General features: G+C 37.9%; 2 protein-coding genes across 5 annotated transcripts; both read right to left on the bottom strand.

Annotated features, from left to right (window-relative positions):
- Positions 1-1,889: 1,889 nt before the first annotated feature.
- Positions 1,890-23,743, bottom strand: LOC115155478 (homeobox protein Hox-D3a). Of its 4 annotated transcripts, none has more exons than XM_029702108.1 (4): positions 23,070-23,743; positions 6,342-6,404; positions 3,724-4,285; positions 1,890-3,533 (listed from the first exon to the last, which is right to left on the bottom strand). In XM_029702108.1, the coding sequence occupies exons 3-4, from the start codon at positions 4,181-4,183 to the stop codon at positions 2,794-2,796; spliced, it is 1,200 nt and encodes a 399-aa protein (XP_029557968.1). In that variant the 5' UTR covers positions 4,184-4,285; positions 6,342-6,404; positions 23,070-23,743; the 3' UTR covers positions 1,890-2,793. The 4 variants fall into 4 exon arrangements, with proteins under 4 accessions (XP_029557968.1, XP_029557969.1, XP_029557971.1 ...); XM_029702109.1 differs by lacking the exon at positions 23,070-23,743 and adding an exon at positions 18,971-19,125; XM_029702111.1 differs by lacking the exon at positions 23,070-23,743 and adding an exon at positions 10,626-10,936.
- Positions 11,845-16,922, bottom strand: LOC115155480 (homeobox protein Hox-D4a-like). The gene is made up of 2 exons (XM_029702113.1): positions 14,706-16,922; positions 11,845-14,286 (listed from the first exon to the last, which is right to left on the bottom strand). The coding sequence occupies exons 1-2, from the start codon at positions 15,112-15,114 to the stop codon at positions 13,985-13,987; spliced, it is 711 nt and encodes a 236-aa protein (XP_029557973.1). The 5' UTR covers positions 15,115-16,922; the 3' UTR covers positions 11,845-13,984.
- Positions 23,744-23,846: the final 103 nt, after the last annotated feature.

Below are 23,846 nucleotides of genomic sequence, written 5' to 3'. Positions count from 1 at the left end.
TTTGACGAGCAGGTGTCCACATACTTTTGGTCATGTAGTGTATATAGGTGATACCGGGCCACTCAGATAGCCACTACTCTGACAGCCCAGCACTCTAAGGCCTCCTGAATAGTATACCATTTCTATCATCCAATAATAGAGAAAAGTGCATCCTTGGGTGTCAGAACTGTTGTTGACCAAATAAATAGCAACGTGGGCAAACCATCCCAGGCCATAAACCTGTTAACGTTAAGGCCCTTGGTCAATCAAGATTCACCTTTTGTTTGTGTCCATGTCACATTCAAAACGAACATATTGCTGAAAGAATCAGGTGTCCTATCCTTTATGCATGGAACAAACATGCATGTCAGTTTATTAATTCATTACCTCTTGAATGTGCTTCCTTTGGATTGGATGGGTTGCATCAGGGTTTTAACCATTATAATAGCTCCGGCGTTGGTTGCGAGCTGTACACACAGTCCATTATATCAAGGTATCAACGTAATCATTATCTGGAGGGAGAAAATGTATAGATGAAAGATGAAAGGACAACCCCCCAGGGTTAAAATGGCCGCCATCCACTGTGTGTCGAACAAGATGGTATTGCAGGGGGGACAGCCTTCAGTGCCTCTGATGTACACTATGAAATCAAGGCAAATAAAGGCTAAGATTCTATTTTATAATTTTAGAAACAGGCCAATTATTGCTAATCGTGTGCTATAAACAGCTTTCGCAAATTACTTTGGTTTAATTTCATTCAGACGTTTGAATCAGGCTTTATCTCTTTTCATAGCTGATGAACTGAATGCATTGAACACATTTTCAGACACACTTACGACGCCTGTAATGGTACCTTCCTTCGGTGGCTCAGATTCATTGCCTCAGCACACTCTTCTCTCTCTCTCTCTCTCTCTCTCTCTCTCTCTCTCATGTGTGGATATTCTTTAAGCCAGGGCTTAGTGTGCTCTTTGGACATCTACCAAAGTTTGGCCTCTCAGTTTGAAATGTGTTTCTAGAATTTGGAATGCAAATGCTTTGTTCACAAAGCGGGGAAATCAGTGCGGAGTCTAAAAGCAACGAGTTTTTTGATTAATGAGCTTTGAAATGTCTCTCAGGAGAAAGAAAGGATACGCGGCACTCTGCTAGATGTGGCTATAGCTAAACACTACTTCTGCCTGCGTCAACCTTTCGTCACTCACTAATGTTGAAAATAATATTGTAGAATATTAGGCCTATATGTATTTGTGCAATATGCCCAAAATAGTGTGTGTTTTTTAAACGTAAAGGAACATTAACAGTTATAATAGGTTAACATATTTTGTTAAATGCAAATCCGCAGTTACGTTGAATGTGGGATCTGCTTCACAATAGAACGTGGTAACAAATGAAATATAGCCTATATTTTGCTAACAGAAAATAATTCGAAAAATATAATTAATTAGACCTCCCTGACAAAAATGTAGCTTAGCCTACATTGTGAAGAAAATGCTCTGCCTGCGCAATTTCACTTCAGGACTAATAGTCATGGAACATTTGAATTTCTTCAGCACCAAGAAGAGACTTCCTAGGTCTCTGGTTTCTCTTTCGATTCAATTTCAATCTCTACCTCATATGTATGCTTTGAATTAAAACATTATTTTCTATATGTGTCTTTGATCTGCTTGCCTTTAGGCAATGTTTATACTGTGCACGCTCTGAACTGGACATGCGTGAATAGAGACTTGCCATTTCTTTGTTTAGGCTGTAAGCCATCTTTTTATTTGAAATCACTTTAAAATGGCGACGGGGCAAATTCATACCTAGTCCCAACCTGCTGTTGCTGCTGAGGCATAATCATTTTCTCACAGTTTTCACATTTTTCTACGTGTGTTAAATGTATGGAAAATGACGGTGCTTTTTAACCCACTGTGTAAATTTAAGCACTTTATTTACAAAATGTTAAACACATTAAAATAGAACATGTTCATATCATTAGCGTTTCATAAATGTATGCATGGACAGTCCAACTGATGAAATGACAATGACGTGATATGAAAATTGGCGATGACAACAAATGACATACTGGTGTGATTCATTTCTGTAATATTCGGTATTTCGATAGGCTACATGTAGCCTAACTTTGTTTTTCATAGAGACACGTGAAAAATTCCCCAATATTCCCAGATTTACACGTAGGAGTTCCTTCGACAACAACCTAAGACCACCAGCCACTGAAGCCATATTTTAAAACAAGCATTCACCAAAAACCCGTAGTACCTATTGAAGGGCCATGATGTCAAAGTCTGTCCAACGATGTTGCATAAATTCTAGATGTCCATATAAATAGTCATACATGTAAATTATAAATAATATGTGATACAAAAACCTTAAATAATACATACAGAAAAGGAGATAAAGATAAATGCAATACAAATCTTGGAAAAATAAATAAGACGCTTCAAATATAGCAAACAGACACCTTCGAGTTTATTTTTTATAAAAACCATCCCTATAAAGATGGGTGACTACTCTCAGATCTACAGGACTTACCTTCAAGTAGTGTTAATGACGTTTTCAGTCCCCATACTGCGCATTGCACTTCAGAAAGCGAACAACAGACAAACGGTCTCTCCTGCGCATCCTCAACAGTCAAGAAAAATGGACCAGCGCTATTCTTAGAAAGTAATTATTACACAATAGCATTAATAGTAATATCAATAATAACACTGGGTAATACATGACTCACTTTTAGTGTAATCATATAAATGACTTTAGACTACTGAGGTAATAAAAGAACCTAACAGAATTTGGGCACACAGACAGAATCCTCACATTTTACAAATGCGTTAGTTTAGGCGCTTCCTGAATCCTTCCCTGAGACGCATGGTGAGAGCTGAGGTCTGTGTATGTGGGATGGGGGTCACAGGGTCCATGGTGGTGGTTGCCTGGAATCTGAGCGGCACAGCTGTAGTCCACGCTGGCGGATGAGGGATGGGGGAGATGGCCGAGGTTGAACATGGGACCCGAGGCTGGCATGGAATCAACGAAATTTCCACCAACGTACACCGGACTAACTTGCAAATTAGCGTTGGCAAAGCCACCATTGCCTTGCATGCTGTGGTGCTCGTATTCGGAGACCGGATACCTTTTCTGTTGCGGTATACAGCCACCTAATGGTGCCGTGTAAGCTGCCAAGCCGTACATGTGTTGCTGGGGTTTGGCGAATGAAGGAGGCGACGGCGCGTCATAGCTGAGACAGTTTACATTGACAGAATATCCGATGTGATTTGGGCCACTTAATGGTGGGCTTCTGTCCGGGGAGTGTCCGATGGGAGAGTGCATTATCCCCTTGGCCTTCTGATCCTTTTTGTACTTCATCCTTCTGTTTTGAAACCAGATCTTTATTTGGCGCTCAGTGAGGTTCAATAAATTAGCCATCTCCACTCTTCGGGGACGACACAGGTACCGGTTGAAATGGAACTCCTTCTCAAGTTCTACTAGTTGTGCACTGGTGTAGGCAGTTCGGACCCGTTTGGAGGCTGGACCAGGTGGACTTTTTTCATCGCAGGACTCACCTGAAAATACATAGTAAACACTATAAGTCTCTTTGTGTATTATGAATGATTTACCATAGGCCTCCTCAGCTGCTTAAAATGACCAATGCGTACAGTAGAATAATCGCCCTTTTACGCACGCATACGCACCACCATGTCCAGACGAATCATGCTTTAAACACACACACACACACACACACACATACTGTACCTTCTGCGGTTGAGCAATTGTTGTTGTTGCTGCTGTTGCTTTTGTGTTTGGCGTTCGATCTCGTCTCCTTCATCCATGGGAATATTTGTTTGTTTGTGACTGGGTTGGCAGTATTAGAATCATTGTTTGAGGGAGATTTCTTCTTCTGAGATGAAGTGTTGCTGGAGTTAGGCGAAGAGGCCGACGATGGAGGTGCTTGCGGCTGTTCACCAATACTCGGCTGTTGGCTGTTTCCTTGGCTGCTACTGGATCTCGTGCAGTTGCCATTCATGGTATTGTCTTTATGAGTTGGTGGCCGTACAGTTGGGGTTTGTATTGGACAAACTGGACCCTGATAATCACTCTCGAGGTTAGAAGTGGAGTAGGGCTGGTGACTGGGGCCATAACTATATGACTCGGATTTGGGGTAAGAGTAGCTTCCAAAGACTCCAGAATTATCGTAGAAAGTAGCTTTCTGCATTGTGAGGATTCAAAACAAGAAGGCCAATGCAGCCCTATCCAATGGTATGGGCGTTCTTCTATCACGTGATTGGAGTTTCCCACCGCTTCAGTATTCTTTGACCTAGGAAGAGAACAGTTGTTATGCTCATTATGCAGGCAATATGAATTGAACATGTAGTAAACCAATACACAATCATGATTGAGTATACACTATATTCCGAGTTGTAAAATAACATTGATCATGTTCTTAATATTCCTGAAGTCTGATATTTTTCAGCATTTGTTTCAATATAACTCCATGGAATATTACAAACAAATACATGTGTTCTTTTATGAAAATAAATACTACAAAAATGCAGTTTTGTAATATGTATTTCTTCACTCTCCAAACGTTACTTTCCTAAACTATCAAATCATCAATAGGCCCTCTCAACCTCTCACTTTCAATCCATCTGGCATGTTTGGCACAAACTAGTTAAAGTTTAACTTGTGCCAAAAGATCAAAAGATTTTCTTCTTGAATTACTTAAGAAAAGGAGCTGAATCAGCATGGTGACTCACACAATATCCCTTTCTGTTCCTAATCACAATACCCCACAAACCACCATCAGCTCTTATTGTTTAACAGACAAACATGTTCCAGAACTGCTCTCGATGTGTAATTCATCATTTATTTCAAAATTACATTTAGAAATCTCGTTCATATGTTTTGTTTATTTGTTGTTAACTTAAGTCCAAAATCTCACACTAATATGATTTTTCTGTTTTTAATGCCACTTCAAAGGTAACTTTATTCAAATAGCAATTATTAAACCATTAAATTATTTTAGAAACTAAAATCACGATGTATGTGTCCTGAAATAAGTGGCATCATCTCTCCCTGTTTTCTCACCAACATATCGGGGTGGTCGGAATGGCTGACTTCCTTAAATGCTAATGATGTGCGTGTAGCCTATGACAAACGCTTTAAATTCAGGCACCCTGACGTACTCTGTAATCAGTAAGCCTGTATTTATTTTATAGTTAGCAATCATACCAGAGCCTAAACTAGGATACCCACATATTGTATTTTATCTTAAAATTTTCCTGCTACTTTTGGAAACAATTTCGCATTGTAGGCTTGAAATAAGTAACACACTGAATGGTCAAGGCATGAATGTAGACGAATGAATACAGCAAGCAGACTGAATGTCCGTCCATATCAATGCACCTGTCATGGTGGACCGAAAGCAAAAGGTAGAAGTGCAAATGTAACGGTCGTAAACGCCTTAGAGAGGACTGAAAAGGAAAACACTCACCAAGACTTGCCACCCACAGAAGTGTAAAACTCAAAGCGTGGGAGGAAGGCAAGCTAAAGAATTCCATACTCCGCAAGTTCTGCAGCAATAATAGAGAGGCCGTTTGTATAAATCGAGCCCCTACAATCATTCTACATTGCTGAAACTACGCACTCGCAAACGCACGTTTGAAACCGCAGAAAAGGAATCATTTTGCTTATAAAGTGGACCATCACCGTTGACGCAAAGGTGAACATATTCCTGTTTGAAATTCGCATTGAGGAGGTGATGGGATGACCGGTATAATTCTGTTTTGGATTTTAAATGTTAATTCTGAATGATGTGCTCACTGGGTACGCAGTAGTCAATTCAACGTCTATTTCACATTGGTTCAACGTAATTGAATTGACATGATGTGGAAATAGGTTGATTCATCCTATGTGTGCCCAGTGGGTAGCCTAGCTATCTTTCCTAACCAACTATATAGTCGTGTAGGTGGATATGTTTCCTAATGAGGTTTATATGTTCTGTTTAAACAAGGCGATGATATTCTGGTGCATCTGACCTTCCTCTGCCGTCTGGCATGTCAACATGATGAACCTTCTTCAATGGGTAAAGGATTAAGAACATGTCTTAAACGAGTCTCTGGTTGGCTAGGCTATAGGCCTGCAATTACAAGGGAAACTGAAAATGCGAATTGAGTTGAAAGTTTGCCATTCACAATGTAGATAACCGGTTCGTCTTTACTTTATCTGTTTTTTTAAAGGACCTATTGAACAAAATAAATAAATAGAAGAAAAAAAAAGGATATATAGGCCTATATGGGCGGACATTATTGTTTGGTGCGTTCATTTGAAACCCGTAATATGTCATGGGAGTTCATTAAATAAATGCTGCTCACCGTATTTTATGCAGATCAGTGTTGTGTTTTTCTTCACGTGCTCATCATTCCATCCACCATGACCTGAAAGAGAAAACAATACATGGGTTCTACTGCTTTAGTCCCACAATTCCCTCATTTCATATGAAGAAAACAATGGGATCACTGTAGGGTAATCATTTCATATGACGAAAACAACTGGGATTACTGTAGGGTAATCATTTCATATGAAGAAAACAATGGGATTACTGTAGAGTAATCATTTCATATGAAGAAAACAATGGGATTACTGTAGGGTAATCATTTCATATGAAGAAAACAATGGGATCACTGTAGGGTAATCATTTCATATGAAGAAAACAATGGGATCACTGTAGGGTAATCATTTCATATGACAAATGACTCAATTTATATAGATGTTCTGTTGAAATGATATTGTACTGATTTGCTTTTGTTTACAGTGAGATTTTTGCTGAAAACATAATCTGATATAGCACCATAATTCACTTCTACGAACAAGTATCTATTCTAATCGTTATAACAGGATACACGATTTAAAATTTTAAAAAATGGGTCAATACACACGTATTCGAATAAGAACACGTTATTATTTTAATTTGAATGCATTTAAACCGAACATTTAGTGCGGTGGTGGAGAGACAACAACTCTTACACTGAATATTCTAGAGAAAGATGAGCTGGCCAAAATATTTAGCAGTCATAAGCCTTTTGGTTGACCTTTGGCTCGTTCAGCCATAACTCATAGATTAATGGACAACGAGCAGAAGGGGCTGAAGAAAGTCACAATGAAATCCTAAAACCACAGAACTTTTCACCAGTGTTTTAAAGCTGAAACACAGTCTGACGACGGGGACACATGGTCACATTTGTAGGAGATAAACGTCAGAATAAGAAACTAATCTGTAGGCTAGCCTACTTGATGTTAGTTTGAACTCTGCTTTACTTATCTAGTCTAATAGAACATGCTTTGAGGTTATTTTCTCTCGGCTAATAAGAGCTCGTTTTCTCATTTGATTTAGATTCTAGGGTTTCTTAGAAATATTTAAAACTCCGAAATATTGCTGAAAGTCGAAGTCGATATGTTTGGAGTGGATTTGAAAGTGTATTGTTAGGATATATTGTTACTACTCTGGCCAGACACGATCCTCTTTTGAGACAACAATGTTTCTCGCCAACGCATTGCTACGGTAAGTTTGGTACGTACAATGGGCTGCTACAAGAATCGTCGTCGAAAATTGCATTTACATCTGCTGTCATTTCATCCTTATAGTTTTGTGTCCATTATGCGCTTTTGATATGAAGTTGACTTAAAAATTGTTGTTATTTCTTTAGAAATCAGAGGGACAAATTATATAACTTTTTACGCATCGCTGGGCTGGGAAGCATGGGAGGATATAATTCGTTAATTATTCCTACTTAAAAAAAATTATAAAGCTAAAGCATACAGCTTTTAGGAGCTTGTTAATTTGGCTATTGTTTAAGATGAATTTTGGGATAAATCCTCCAAATTATTGAATGTGTTGGCCTTGTTAATTCTTATTGCTAGTTTGGCAGCTTCTTAAGGTTTCCATGGAAACAAAATCCGTCCTAAACTAGGCTTAATTTACAAATATTTACTTGGAATACATTTGTTTTAATTCAGTAGAGCCAGAAAATAATTAGTTAAAATCATTCATATATTACTTGAAAATATATTACAGTCAATAACATGAAAGGGAACAATGGCCTGTTGTTTAGACCTATTCCTAATTCATATTTGATTCCAATAGGCCTATAATACATATTCTTTTTTTTTAAATTACCCAATAACTTAAAAAAGGAATCATGTAGCCTAAGCAAAAATGAGTGCAGAACATCAATTAAAATAGTTTTAAATAGCCTTTATTTTATCTAAATCAAAATGGGCTTATATATGTTTGGTCTTATTTAAAATTAAAATGATTGAATCCATTATTATTCCTATTTATCTTGTACATTTGCAGGTTAACAAACCACACAAATCATGTCTAACATCACTGTGACGATAAGACAAATGAATGTGATTTACGATCTAACAATCTAGAAGTCAGAATGGAAACTTCTTCCGCTTCTTTTCTCTTGGTCATTTTTCATGTAACTGCAAAATCAGCTGAAAACCGGCTCTCAAAATACATCCATCCAAACTAGCCTTCGAAAGTGGTTTCTCAAAATTGTGAACCTGTCTTAAAATCGTATCTCAGGTCCATAAGACGAAAGGCTATCTGCGTAGTTGCCGACAAGATCCCCTCTGAATGGAATAAATCCTATTTATTCTCTCGTGTTGTGTAAAGCCATGGTTAAAAAGGTTGCATTTTGTCATGCAATTGCTTACCTGTGAATCAGTGTATCGTATGCTCGTGCTTCTTAGTCTCAATTCCTTTCCCTGCAGTCTCTAGAATTTATCCTTCACTCTTTGTCTGTAGATAATACTGTCCTAAACCTGATCTTGCGCGGTTTTTCAGACATTGCCATATACCAATGCAGACAGTATTCCCGATAGAATGGAAGACTCACATTCAACTACCAATAAAAAAAACGAAGGTATCCTTATTCCACCCCAAAAAAAATGTCGGCCAATCAATCTCTTATTGAAAAATAAAGGTTTTCAGACACCGTCACAGATTTGAAGCTAACATTGGGATTTTTTGTTGCTGTTGTGTGTTTCTGAAACGTTTATGATGACAAATAAAGGCACTGTCTTAAAATACAAGCATATTTGTTCACGTGATCGAGCTACCAGATTGTTCTGACTGAGGTTGCTTCTTCAACCAAGCCTTTGCTCCCAAACCCATTTTGAAATGAGAACGCGTTTAAATGTCCTTATCTGGCCTGTGTCCATGATGAAAATACTTCACTTGCGATTTTACTTAATTTTGTTGATCTTTTTTTTTTCTTCTTCTTTCCTTTGCAATAAATATTATTGTGATTATTTAGTCATCTTTCAGATATAATATTAAGCTATATATTTTGATTATATGTATTTGTTTACCTGATTTACAAAGCATCTAATCCTAATACATGTCGTTTTGAGAATCCTATTCAAATGTAGTTGTGAACAGAATTTCGTATACACATTGCACATTTGGATTTGTCCATAGATTCATTATTGGTATACTTGAAACTATAACCATATTGTTTTCACAATGAACATTTTAAAAACGTTAATTGTATATCTACAACGCATTTTTATAATGTTATGAAATCCATGACCAATATTGATGTATGAGAAAAGGCGTTTGGAATTGTATTGAAATAAACCAATTTGGAAACCCTTTTGTCTGCTGTGTGTCCGCTGCGCTATCATGATGTTCAATAGTATTTTCCTTTTCAGACACTGTTTTCGATGTAAATAGAAAAAATACCTTTAAATAACAATTTGTAAGCTCAAAAATCTATTGGAAGACGGAGATTTAAAAGCATAAAAGACAGCGGGGAAGCTGGTCGGGAGGTAACTTGTACTGAGGAAAGGATGGAGGACTACTACCGTCGCAGCATATGTTCATGGGTAATAAAAGTGAAAGATTTACAGTGTGGCCCGGGCCTCCAACAGCCTCGCACCATTTCAGGAATTACCGAGAATGATTTACAACGAGGCAGATAACTGTCCACCTGCTCAAACACAACTTCTACTACTCTCAGAGATACATTTCTAATTATCCCCCCCCCCCCCCCCCATTAACAATAAAACATGTTAGCAGTGTGGCGTCATCTCAGCTGAATCTAAAGAGAGATGTTCTTACAACAATGTTCCCGATTTGTGTTATTGCCATAACGCACGTAGCTGGAGTGTTATGTTGTATTAACATATTGCACGTGTACCACTTTGAAATGTTTTTCAACTTAGCACTCTGTTTACATTTTGTAACAGGCAATTTGGTGTAAATAAATGACTCAATTGCTCTCTTTAGGAATATTATAAATCACAGAGGCCCTAACATACAGCCCTCAAGAACGAAATAGAACATCCCAAGAGTGCTGCTTACATTCATGAATACAACCACTTCACACAGAAGGTGACTGAAAATATTTTAAATGTTGTTTCTACCTGCTATGAAACATAACAAGGATGCTAGTTGTCAAACATCGCCACTTTATAATATTGACCTGTTTCTCTTGGTATATTTCTTCCCAAAAAGCAAAGCATTGAAGAATGCACTTCAGCCTGTCCAAGGCACACGCATCAAAGGGCGCTATTTATCAAATATCTGACAGATATGGTCATTTACCATCTTACAAAAAAAATAAAAAAATAGCTAAAATATTTACCTACCAAGCTTCCATTGGTTCAGATGCTGTGTTAAAGTGCTGGCTACAGATGCGTTGAGTATCGGAGCGCTTGGATATAATTTTCTTGGGATCTTTTCAGTTTTCAAGTCTGATAGAGTCCTCGCGATTAATGACGACGCCGTGTTTCTAGGGGATGTGCTGCATGAATTATTTAGACAATCACGTGGTCAGAAATAGAGCGAGGGAGCGGTATATTCTCCGAATTATATCTTCGAATGCAGACAGCACAGTTTAATACATTTTAAGGGGTTGTCTCGCTTGGCGAAGACAGTTTCTGCGAACAGCTGGAAATGAAATATGGCCGTTTGAAAGCCATTGTGATCGCAGCAGTGGTGTATTCCATATTCGATGTAGTCATTGAAAATGGCACTGCCTATGGCTCTCGTTTATTGCTTTCAGACATGTAGGTCAATGCACACTGCACATGGAAGGGCAGGTACTGACATCTGATTTCTGTCCTCAAACTGTATTACATAATAGGCATTTCATTATTATTCACATGGTCATTTCAGTGAACTATGGAAATACATTTACATGTTTACAAGCCTCATAGGTCCACTGTGGAAAATAAACATGGGAATGAGATATTCTGCAATCCATTATGGCAGTCTTAAAAATGCACACGTATAACAACATGGTTTGCATGTAGAACTGTTGCTTATGATTGCATCATTTGGTGCAGTTTTCTTTCTTTAGCTATGATATGACATGCGCACATTGCTTGTACACTGATATCTATGTAGTGGCAAACTGAAGATGCAAAGGTTTCAGTGTAATGGCCTGGTGAGAGTGACACGAAGCTTATAAAGGAGCAGGCGCAAATGTGAAGACACATGCACTCACACAAAGAAACAAACACACACACAGAGAGAGAGAGAGAGAGAGAGAGAGAGGAGAGGAGAGAGAGAGAGAAGAGAGAGAGAGAGAGAGAGAGAGAGAGAGAGAGAGAGAGAGAGAGAGAGAGAGAGAGAGAGAGAGAGAGAGAGAGAGAGAGAGAGAGAGAGAGAGAGAGAGAGAGAGAGAGAGAGAGAGAGAGAGAGAGAGAGAGAGAGAGAGAGAGAGAGAGAGAGAGAAACACACACACACAAAGAAACACACACACACACACACAGAGAGAAAGAGAGAGAAACACACACACACAGAGAAACTCACACAGAGACACAAACAGACAAACACAGAGAGAAGCAGACAAGCATTCAAAGTATACAGGTTTTAATCCAAGCATGGTCACAAATATAATCACACTGAGCCTACGATTTTGCTAACAGTTCCTTGACTGGTTTAGATAGGACCATATTCAACTTTCCGAGATCTATGGCACTGACTAACATTGGTGTGGCTAAGGGGATATTTGATGATTCTTGCTATAAAACTGAACTTAGTCACATTGTCATCCAACAATGCCATGTTTATTTTTTCTTCTCAAACAAGCACAATAAGGGTAAAAATAAATATCTCAACCTGTCAGATGTGTCAACCTTTGTGTAAATCAAGCATTGATGGCAATGAGAGACATTTTGTAAAGCATGAACCTCTGAATACTTGATACAGAAATATATTGACAAATGTGAGTGCTCTGTGCCACCACAATACATATCACGGAACCATTAAAAAGTGTTGTATGTATATACAGACAGAAAAGCGGATACACAAAACAAGGTCAGCCAGGATTGCATATTAACATAGCGTGGCATACAACCAGTACCATTTGAGTTAGATCTGGCAGAATAAATATAGGCTTTAAAACGTGGCATGTTTAACCAGATTATATAAGCGTTCCATATTCTAATACTAAAGTAGAACATGTATCTAGTATCTAATGAAAAACTCCATGCGAATAGCGCCTGTGAGAGAAGAAGACTATAGGTCCAACGGGTTAAGGGTTCAGAGGTCACTCCTCGCGGCTGAAATGTGTCTAAGGCTATAGAAACACTGTCCTCTGGGTGAACCTGCCTCTGGAGCTTTTGTCGAACTTCAGTTGAAATACCTTTTCAACTCCTTCTCATCGTGAAGACTCTTCAGAGGGAAGACATCTTCGCAATGCAAGCCGTCTTCTCTTTTTTTTTTTTGTCACGAGGACAATGATAGGAATAATAAGAACATCTGTCTTGAGACATGACATGAATGCCTGTGTGGATAGGTTTGGTTTAAATCAATGCCAGAGTTACATTTTTAATACTGCATTTCAACACTGCAATAAGAAAATGTGAAATCATTGCTAATAATCCACAACAGTTTTAAACAGATTTCATACAATAAACGTTCGTTGCTCAAACATGTTTACAACTGTTGTGGGTTTTAAGAAAATGTACAAATATTTAATTAAATAAATAATCCTAATGAAATTTAAACACTCTATATCACATGTTGTTGAATAAGTATAGGGGAAACATAGGTTATTACCGTATTTATATCCCTCAACGTGCTTCACATTGAATATATACTAGTAATAATGTTCTGGTCGATTTTGGTCAAAATAGAAAATAGTGAAGCATCTAAAAAAATATATACATTCGATGCAAAGAACAAGACAAACTCATGATAGAGTTTCAGATGCCATGTGTGAGACCCGCTTTACTGTTTACAAAGATGTCAAGAGAGATTTATAACCGAATAAGGGCCCTGGGAAGAGTCTGCACACAGGAATGTCTTGTTTCTAATAGAATTTAACGCCATTTTAAAAGCTTTATTGTATAAAAGTTCAAAAAACGTTAACAAAAGAATTCAACCAGTTAACGCCCATAAATACGAGTAAAATACTTTCTTTAAGCTAGCCTATATTAAAGTAACAAATATTGTCACTTGTCTGAAAATAATGTATACATCAACTGATGCAGCAATTACCTTTTTTTAGCAATCATATGAATCAAATATTATTTGTTTTAATAGTTAGATTTCATCACAAGACAATTTCTAATTAAAGTGTGTACAAAAGCTTCACATCATTTTACGTATTTCATAATTTTTTAAAATAAATATATAAATGTTCATGCCTTACTCTGACTTTTGTGGTGCACATGAGAAGAGTGACATTATAGAATCAGAGAGAAGAGTATAGTCAGAAAGCATCTCTAACACAATTTCGTTCGATCTGCAATACCTCTTCGAAGCGTGTTAAAGCACGTAGTGATACACGCTTCTCAGTTCAGCTGCAATGTTGGAAATGGACTCAATTCACTGAGCCAACACATCGAGGGTCCTTCTGACTGGAACTGCCATTTAGAACTATTGTACGTTAAATCACACTGACCAAAACGTCATGTTTTGAGACCATGCAAAGTCAAATGGATAATATAGTATGTTATATACAGTTCATTGAACGGTCAAAGTTTCCCATCTTAGAAAGTTGTGACATCAGTCTGGTTATCCTTCTGGATACTTGGTAAATGTTGTCCGGAAGCAGATGCAGCTCTTCCCTTTGTGTTCGGTAGTTTGTGGTCTTTTTTCCATTTCATTCTTCTGTTTTGAAACCAGATTTTGATCTGACGCTCGGAGAGAACGAGTGTATGGGCAATCTCTATGCGACGCCGCCGGGTCAGATACCTGTTAAAATGAAATTCCTTTTCCAGTTCCAAAACCTGCTGTCTTGTATAAGCTGTCCGAGACCGTTTGGGTTCAGGTCCTGTGTAATCCGGGTTTACTGTGAGAAACAAAATACCAATGTGAGCAAATGAAGTCCCAGTTAAATCAAAACAAAAAGCCCTTCACGGGACGCTCCAAACTTCTAGCTAAAACAAAACAAGGAACACTCGATCCAGAAATGAAATTGAACGAAACTATGACAAAACTTTGATCCAATTAGGTCTAATTTCAACCTCTTCATTCAAATATTGTCACAATAAAATGTAAACCATAGTCATAGGCCAGTGGACGTAAGGAGCTCTGAGATCGTCAGATAGCCAGCGGCCTATTTCCTGAGCAATAAACATTTATGGCTGGTGTAACTGACAGCCCCTTCAAAGCAGACCATAAATATTTCACGCAACGATTTTAGAGTGGCTAAAATCCTGGACCACAACTTGTCCCAAAGCGACGTTGAGAGGGAAAAGTGAATCTTACCCGTAGTAACGTGGTGTTTCTTCATCCAGGGGTAAACTACTGCAGGCTGCTTGGCTTGTATCCCGTTTTCATTCTTTGTGTTTTGTTGCTGTCCACAAGTCCGGGGTCCAGTCACTTGGACCGGGGCACACGGTTCGGTCTGTGCGGTAAAAGTGCTAGGGTTGCTGTCTCGCCCCTGCACATGACCCCGTGTCTGCACTGTAGAACCCTGCACAGTGGTACAACTGAAGGGCTGCTCGGGGTAGTTTGACCGTGGATAGATTCCTGGATGCTGCAAATCTGGGTCCTGCGATGGACCGTAGAAGTCTCTCCCCTGCTCATGTATATAGCTATTTTGCGAATATTCCTCACAAGGGGGAAATTGTGGGTCCACATACTTAGAGTTCAGCATATACGAACTCATGGCCATTAATTTATGAAGGTAGAAAATACAAATTTTTCTCGAGTTGTCTTTTTCCCACCACCATAAAGCCCTCCTATTCGCTGTCAACTGAATAAAGTTAGAGAACCATGTGACCAGATAGGGCCAATGGAGGTAAAGCTATTTTATTAACGGGTAGGGCCTACCTGTACAACACCAATAGCAGCAATTTCCACTAACTTCAAAAACATCTACATTATGTTGAATAAAAACCAAATATTTAACCAATTGCAATGAAGGATTGACAGTGTAAACCCTATATTGAAAAATAAGATGTTATATGTAACATTTTAAAATAGTTCATGTCAATATTTAAATATCAATCATGATCATCTAACAGTCAATGGGAAATAATCTGAATGGAATAAATACAACGTTTGTGTATATACGGACATTTAGATGGTTTTGTGCAAAACTATGGTTAACATGCTTCCAACTTCTACAATACTAAATCAAACTGAAGCCAGTGAGTCTGACAGATAAACAAACAAAAGATACAAAACGTCTCCCGGGCTCAAAAAGAGGGGAATAAAGCCTGGGGACAATTGTTGGGGATTGTCTTTGTCAAGAAGGGGTCATCCAAAAGTTACAAGAATCTCATCATTTCATCTACCCTATCCCTTTCATAACTACTGAAAGAGCCTCGTGGCAACGAACCAATGCCAAACAATCAATAATTAAATCATTGAAATGTAAATGTAAATGTTAAAAATGTTTTTTTTAAAATGAATTACCTTGAAGCCATGTTCAAATGTATTTAGATTTCAGTCGGGTTATGATAGCTTTTTATATATGGCGTTTTATGTTCACTATCAAAATGAGAAGGACTGTTTTTGGCTTTAATGATAGGTGTACAGGCCAAAAAGCTACACCTGCAAAGTTTTCTTATATTATCAAATCAACAAATGAAATGGCACGCAGTAAGTGTATATTACTAAAAACTGTACTCGCACACAATGGTATTAATCTCACTCAATGGTATTATAATATAATGTATCGTTTGAAATCACCCTAAAATGACACAATGCAGCAATCAAACGAGGAGCATTCCATCACCCAGATGTGTAAAATGTTATGAAGAATGATACAAAAAACATCTCTAAAAGTAGTTAAGTAATTCGACGTTTTTGCATCGACCATATACTCCCCTAGAATCGAATCTGTGACTGTTGTTTTATCACACAAATTCGGTTCTACAGGGTATATATAGACGACGGAATAGAGGGGTCCCATCACTTCTTTCAATTCAACAAAAGTCCAGCCATAAGATTCTCAAAAAGACCAAAAAATAAGTATATTCCTACGCCATACACTTACTACTGACAATTGTACACAATGAAAGTGTATGAACATTCTAAATAAGTTAGAACTATTTTCATCAAATCATAGCCCCTGATTAATCAGATATTGGTCCTGATTAATCAGATATTGGTCCTGATTAATCAGATATTGGTCCTGATTAATCAGATATTGGTCCAGATTAATCACATATTGGTCCTGATGAATCAGATATTGGTCCTGATTAATCAGATATTGGTCCAGATTAATCAGATATTGGTCCAGATTAATCAGATATTGTTATAGGCTAGTGCATCATGAAGGTGAACATTTCTGTTCCATTTTATTCTGAATCAAGTTCACAGTCACCAAAAGTATGTATTACTTTTAATACACGCTATGTATTGGTTAGAGGTACAGGCAAACATCATAGGTAATTCACAACTGATGGACTACCGATACTCGCCAGCCTGTGCTCCATACACTGTCAGAAGTTTGAATATCGAGTGGACCCATAAGGCAAAAGGCTAAAGGCCACGAGGTCAAACTAAATCATTTACAAACATATCAAAAAGTATCATTATTTTTTCTTTGCCCACCGCTCAAAGAGTACAAAAGTTCACGAATGCGAAATTACCCTTCATTTGACCACCTTGGTTACCTCATGGTCTAAGTTCTTGGGAATAGGCCACTGTGGAAATGTCCTACAATGACATACATTTTTGAATATATATATATATATATATATATATGATTTAAATAAAATGAAAACATTCGTTTAAGAAAAAATGATTTGCCAAGTGCCTTCTAAATTGGACTGAGTCCTCACAGAGTCGTTAAATAGACAGAGGCCGAAGACGCATTCCTATACTCTCCTGATTATAGGCCAAGGTTTTGTTACTGGACAATTTCTGTACTATAATTTCTGTACTATAATTTTGGTACTATAATGTTGGTACTTTGAGAATAACGGCTATAGGTCAAAGGCTATAGGCCTGACGTTTTACAACAAACTGGCCACCTTAAGACGGTTCAAGTTTGAATCAAATATGAATCACACACACTTGTAATTATGTCACCATATTTTAATATTTGTTAGACAGCTTGACCTTCACCTTGACCTTCACCTTGACCTTCACCTTGACCTTCACCTTGCCCTGAAACTTGTTCAGACGGGTCAAAGCAAAGATAGGCTAGGCTACTGAGGAACAAAAGAATGACAAAGTCAGTACTTGTCTTTATCCTTCGTTTGAACCAAGAATGAACCCACTTGCTATGTTTTCTGTATTATACAGCTGTTAATAGGCAATAGTTCTGATTTCAAGTAGCTATGTCATTAAAGATAGATTGTGTGCCAAATCGTCATTGACAGCATGTATCATTTATGGGTTTAAGAAACATGAAACATCTATATTACTTCTGAAATCAAATTTGTGGGATATTTATTATAAATAAAGAGACCCTCTTAAACATGCAATCCTAGACTAGTGAAATTATTTCAGCAGTGCAATTCTCAATGTAATAAAAATACAACCTCAATACGATATAGCCTGTCAGTTGTAGACCTAGAAATCGTTGTCAGTACATTTAACTGTGAAATACACTAACGGTCACAGTGGTAGAGCATGCCGAAAAAATGGACAAAGTTTCCTTTACATTGGTTAAAAAATAAAATAATAAATAAATAAAAGGCCAATGTCTGCTGTGGAGGCGTTTATAACACAATTCTGACTCGTGCATGTTGTCATTGCCCAATGTTGCCTCGTGAAAAATTGTTTGTCTATTGGATAACAAACTAAATCATCTACATCACTTCACATCCTACATAACATCACAATGTAGGCCTATACAAACACCCTGATACGGGTCAAAGGAAGATATTACAAGGAATTATGATTCGATAATATTCCATACTAGGGGGCGCGATAGAGCATGGCAATTTAAAAAATATATATTGTTGGGGCATTCAAAAGGCCTGATGTGTATTTAACTTAATTAATATATTGTTATAACAAGGCCTATGTTCCAAAAACGTCATTTAACGGAACGCTAATAGCTGTAAAGGCCATTGAGTCTGTGACAACTACAGGTTGATATTTTTCCCTCCCAAGTCTAAACTCGCCAGCCAACAGCTCATAGACTTCAGATCCCCACAAGCCTATTCGCCATTGTCATTCAAATAAGTGTGCGCATTGCAGGCAAATAAAACAATGTAACAGGTTTTAATAATCCATCAGGCAATATTAGCCTAGGCTATATGAAGCAAAAACGAATATACCTTGGCATATAGGCTACCAGCCATTTTCCAAAACGCATTGTTTCTCTAACGACTGATTTGAACGATTATTGGTCATATGCGCAATAAATAAACAGCTAAGTATTGACATATTCAAACACATCCTGTTTTCCGTACTTCCTGGACCATGCAAAATACACATCCACAACTATGGTTAAAGTTGTGTATTTCGAAGCAGGCAAACAAAACCACAGGCGACAGACATGTATACCTGATGACATCAGCATGCGCACTAAATATAGTAGCCTATCAAATGATAAAACAGCTTACCGCAAAGTCCACCGCAATGCATCGAATAGGAAAACATATCCATGTTCAGACATAAACAGAGGTTTATACTTGCTTCCACCAATTCAAAGCTCTATTCCAAGCCATCGACACGGCTTTACTAATACACAATGAGAAATATATTTTGGCTTGTCAACTCCCAGGCCATAAAACAAAGTTTAATGGCATCACGTGTTCCCCCACAGCCATTCATGACGCAGCACTGGTGCCATAAATAACCGTCAACAGTTACACTTATTCAACAACGACGATTACTCTGATGCCATATAAAATATGCACCAGAAAATGTAAAAACCCTCCCAAAAAAACGTGTTATTTCTAGTTCACCGTGATATGAAATGCCGTGTCGTTCTTTTCATACATATATATGTATTTCTAGGTCATTACAAGACATTACAAAAGTCTGACAAACTAATATGTTATAAGTCTACATCTACCGATATCTTTCTGCTCTTCTTGGCTTTTTGCCCATAAACATCTTTCTATTAAAAAACAACAGATGACGATGACCCTCTGTGAACCCTGACGTAGTCTACACACATCTGTGGGCATTTATGTGAAGTTTAATAAAAGCTTTCTGGTGGAATCAGAAGAACACATGATAACTTCCCACTGGGCACACACTGGTTGAATCAACCTGTCCACGTGATTTCAAGGAAATGACTTGAACCAACGTGGAATATACTGCTCAAATTCTGCTCCCATATTAAGTTGTCTCTCTCTAGGTACTTATATCGCCAAGATATAACGATACAGTGATGTACCAACAATGCTTCAATAAAACGTTATAGCCATCAAATGCATCACATGAATCCTCCCACTGGGCACAGACGTCAGTTCAACGTCTAGTTTTGATTTACATTTGGTTGAGTTGTCAACTAAAGTGAATCCACGTCAAATCAACCAAAAATGTCACGCTGTCATTGGACGAAGGTAAAAAGTTGATGACTCTTTGCAAATCCAATCAGTTTTCCATGTTGATTCAACGTCACCACATTACATTTTTGTTGTTGTTGTTGAAATGACGTGGAAACAACGTTTTGCCTAGTGGGCTACGTCTCTTTATAAACTATAAACCCTCTTAAGAAACGAGTTTGGTTATACTCCGCCTACATCTTGATACTTCAATTCAGAAACCACTTATTTTCATTGTCGAAAGCATAATTACGGATCAGTTGGTCATATCGCGTAAGGACCAATCATATATTATTAGTGACGTGTAAGGTAAACGATTCGGGGGGAAGAACCAAGGGATCAGTGACTGTTGGCCAACAGCGCCTCTTGCCGGAACGTCCTAATAATTTCCCTTTTGTCAACGTGTTCACTTTTTAACCCAATTCCTAAAACGCACATCCAATTTGTTGCGGATTGGATTTTAGCATTCATTTGCATGTCATGATATTGTGCATATGTATAAATGGTAGGCTCTGTATGCAGTTCAATCTAGAAAATAATCCGTAGATGATCTAGGTTTATTATGAATTCATTCCTCATACAACAGATAGGTTATATGGATTGAAATGTTCCCATGATTTACAATAATTGTGTACTATAGGCTAAACTACCCGGACACTTAAAATTATAATTCGTATGACAGATAACTGCTACGTATGAAAACATTTCAAAACACTGCAATACAAACACACACCAAACATAATAATCAAGTAAACCGTTTTCTCTGTTTGTTTATTTCTATATGAATGATCTATACGTTGATATACAGTATAATATTTTATTTAACTTATGGGCGATATGGTAAGATCGAACGAATGATGAAATAACGGCTTTATATCCATATGCTGGGACGTGAGTTGATTTCCAATCCAGAGCATAGTCTAGAAGTTAATCGAGTAATTTAAATGCTCAGGGTTTTCTCATCCTCATTCGCAGGCCCCACTTTTATAGGCTTCCCTCGTTCCAGGCTTTCTCTCTTTTGCCGCATTGCAGTAAGGCTGTAAATACTTTCGCAGCTGCCTGTCAGGCAACAGTGAAATACTGTCTTTGTTCCGTTGCTCTCATCTCAGGCAGCTGAAAAAAGCTATGAAAACTGCTTCTCTGATGGGAAAGTACAACCTTTGAATTTCAGAAAGGTTCACATTAGACTATATGTTGCATTTTCCCACACACCTTTGATTTGTAAAAAACAAATTCACATGATCTCAACATCTATAGCTGAAAAGACTACATGTGTATTGTTATCTTCTTTAGTTCACCCATATAAGACACTGTGGGGGTATATTAGGCTACTAATATTAACCTATGTAAAGATAAATCACTTTTATTAAATGAAATGATATATTCACACGTCTACAACGTCCCTAATAGAAAGTGACATTAAACCCAAGACCATATCAGTGAAAAATCCGTCATGCAGATATCTGTTACCTCGCACAACAGTGATGACATCGAATTCATTCCCCCAAAAGAGGACTAATGAATAGACTTCCCTTAGGAAATCTAACATCCTCAAATCATCTGACAGCCAGCTCCTCAAAACTCAGCTAGGCTGCTTGTTACTTCAGAGACATTATGCCATCATATATATATATATATATATATATTATATATATATTATATATATATGTATATATGTTTGTGATCATCATTATTATCATTGTTTGATATATATATATATATATATATATATATATATATATATATATATATAATATATCAAACAATGATAATAATGATGATCACAAACATAGACATACATAACAGGCAGAGAAACAGAGAGAGAGACACAGAGAGAGAGATACACAGAGAAACCGAGAGAGATACACAGAGAGACAGAGAGAGATACACAGAGAGACAGAGAGAGACAAAGAGAGACAGAGAGAGAGACAGAGAGAGACAGAGAGAGACAAAGAGAGACAGAGAGAGAGACAGAGAGAGACAGAGAGAGACAAAGAGAGACAGAGAGAGAGACAGAGAGAGACAGAGAGAGACAAAGAGAGACAGAGAGACAGAGAGAGACAGAGAGAGACAAAGAGAGACAGAGAGAGAGACAGAGAGAGACACACAGAGAGACAGAGAGAGACAAAGAGAGACACAGAGAGAGACACACAGAGAGACACAGAGAGAGAGATACAGAGAAACAGAGAGAGAGATACACAGAGAGACGCAGAGAGACAGAGAGAGAGACAGAGAGGCAGAGAGAGAGACAGAGAGAGACACACAGAGAGACACAGAGAGAGACACAGAGAGACAGAGAGAGAGACAGAGAGAGACACACAGAGAGACACAGAGAGAGACACAGAGAGACAGAGAGAGAGACAGAGAGAGACACACAGAGAGACAAAGACAGACACAGAGAGAGAGATACACAGAGAGACACAGAGAGAGAGACACAGAGAGAGACACGGAGAGAGATACAGAGAGACAAAGACACAGAGAGAGAGACACAGAGAGAGAGACACAGAGAGAGAGACACAGAGAGACACGGAGAGAGACATGGAGAGAGACACAGAGAGACAAAGAGAGACACAGAGAGACACAGAGAGACAAAGAGAGACAGACTCAGACACACTGCCAGACACTGTTCATACCCACAAACATCGAAAAAACTCAACCCTGCACTTCAAAGAGAGTAAAAAATAAGTTACACTGAAGTCAAGTTAAATATGTGTCCTTATACATTAATAATTTTGGTCGAACTACAATGAACACTTAACATAATTCTGACAGCAAATGCCAATTCAATGTGTTGGTAAAATACCATTCACAGTTTGATTCGTTCAGATTTACATATATTGTGAATGTAATCGTTATTAAGAGGCGTTGCCCCATAGTGCATACATACCAGCAGTGTTGCTCATGTTAAACATGTATGTTATGGCTATAGTCTATACATGTAATCTCGACTGCGGTTCTGATTAGACTTCTGTCCTGGTGCAACGAGACAGGAAGTAGATACAGTCAAATAAACAAACATTGTATTATAATGTATGTTCATTTTGTTTGTTAATTTCACTTTTGTATATTATCTACTTCACTTGCTTTGGCAATGTTAACACGTGTTTCCCATGCCAATAAAGCCCATTGAATTGAATTGAATTGTATAATAACATTAAATGCTTACCTAATGCAGGTGGGTAATCCATGTGTTTTCTTGTGGTGACTCTGTATAGATAATACATGATGTTACAGTGAAACTATACAGATTATGAACAGCAGAGGCTCTTCTTTCGATGTGGAGTTTGGGTATGCACAGAGAAGAGAAAGCTAGCCCTGATACGTCACAAGTAAATAAGAAATAAAGTTATCGAGGACTTGCTATGTTTCTTTCATGCAATATTAAAAGGCTAGTCTTGAGAGAGTGTAGGTTGAGCGTTTTGGTTGGGACGCTACAGTAGCAGAATGCAGAGAAAACATGGCTTGGGAAAATCAGCGAAAGGTCCATGAAGACGTTTGTCTCTTGCACATGACCAGTGGCATCCAATGACAGGCGATAGAGGCACATAAAAAGGTCTATTACCAAGTTGTAAATTCTCCTCTCACAAAAAAAGGAATTTCGACTGCAGCAATTCCCCCTGTTTTTGCGCATAATGGCGGGGGCTATTCCCCCATTTCTTCTAAAAAAAAAACGTTGCCTGAACATCTTCTTTGGAAAGAACAGTACCCCTGCATCTATAATAATGTTCGATTTTAACCGTAGACAAACCAAATTTGCTAGTTTTTGAATCAGAAGATATGTACATACTTGAGAATATATTGTTTCCTATCATAATAATGTTGCCTTTCGCCATGTTGAATAGCCTAACAAACAGTTATTCTAAACGTGTTGAGTAAATGTCGAGCCTGAACATTCCATACAGCTAATCATGAATTAAATGGGGTGTTGTAGAACATCAGGAAA

Source organism: Salmo trutta, chromosome 20 (genome assembly GCF_901001165.1).
Source record: "Salmo trutta chromosome 20, fSalTru1.1, whole genome shotgun sequence".
Classification (NCBI taxonomy): domain Eukaryota; kingdom Metazoa; phylum Chordata; class Actinopteri; order Salmoniformes; family Salmonidae; genus Salmo; species Salmo trutta.
This window is presented reverse-complemented; position numbering and strand designations above follow the sequence as displayed.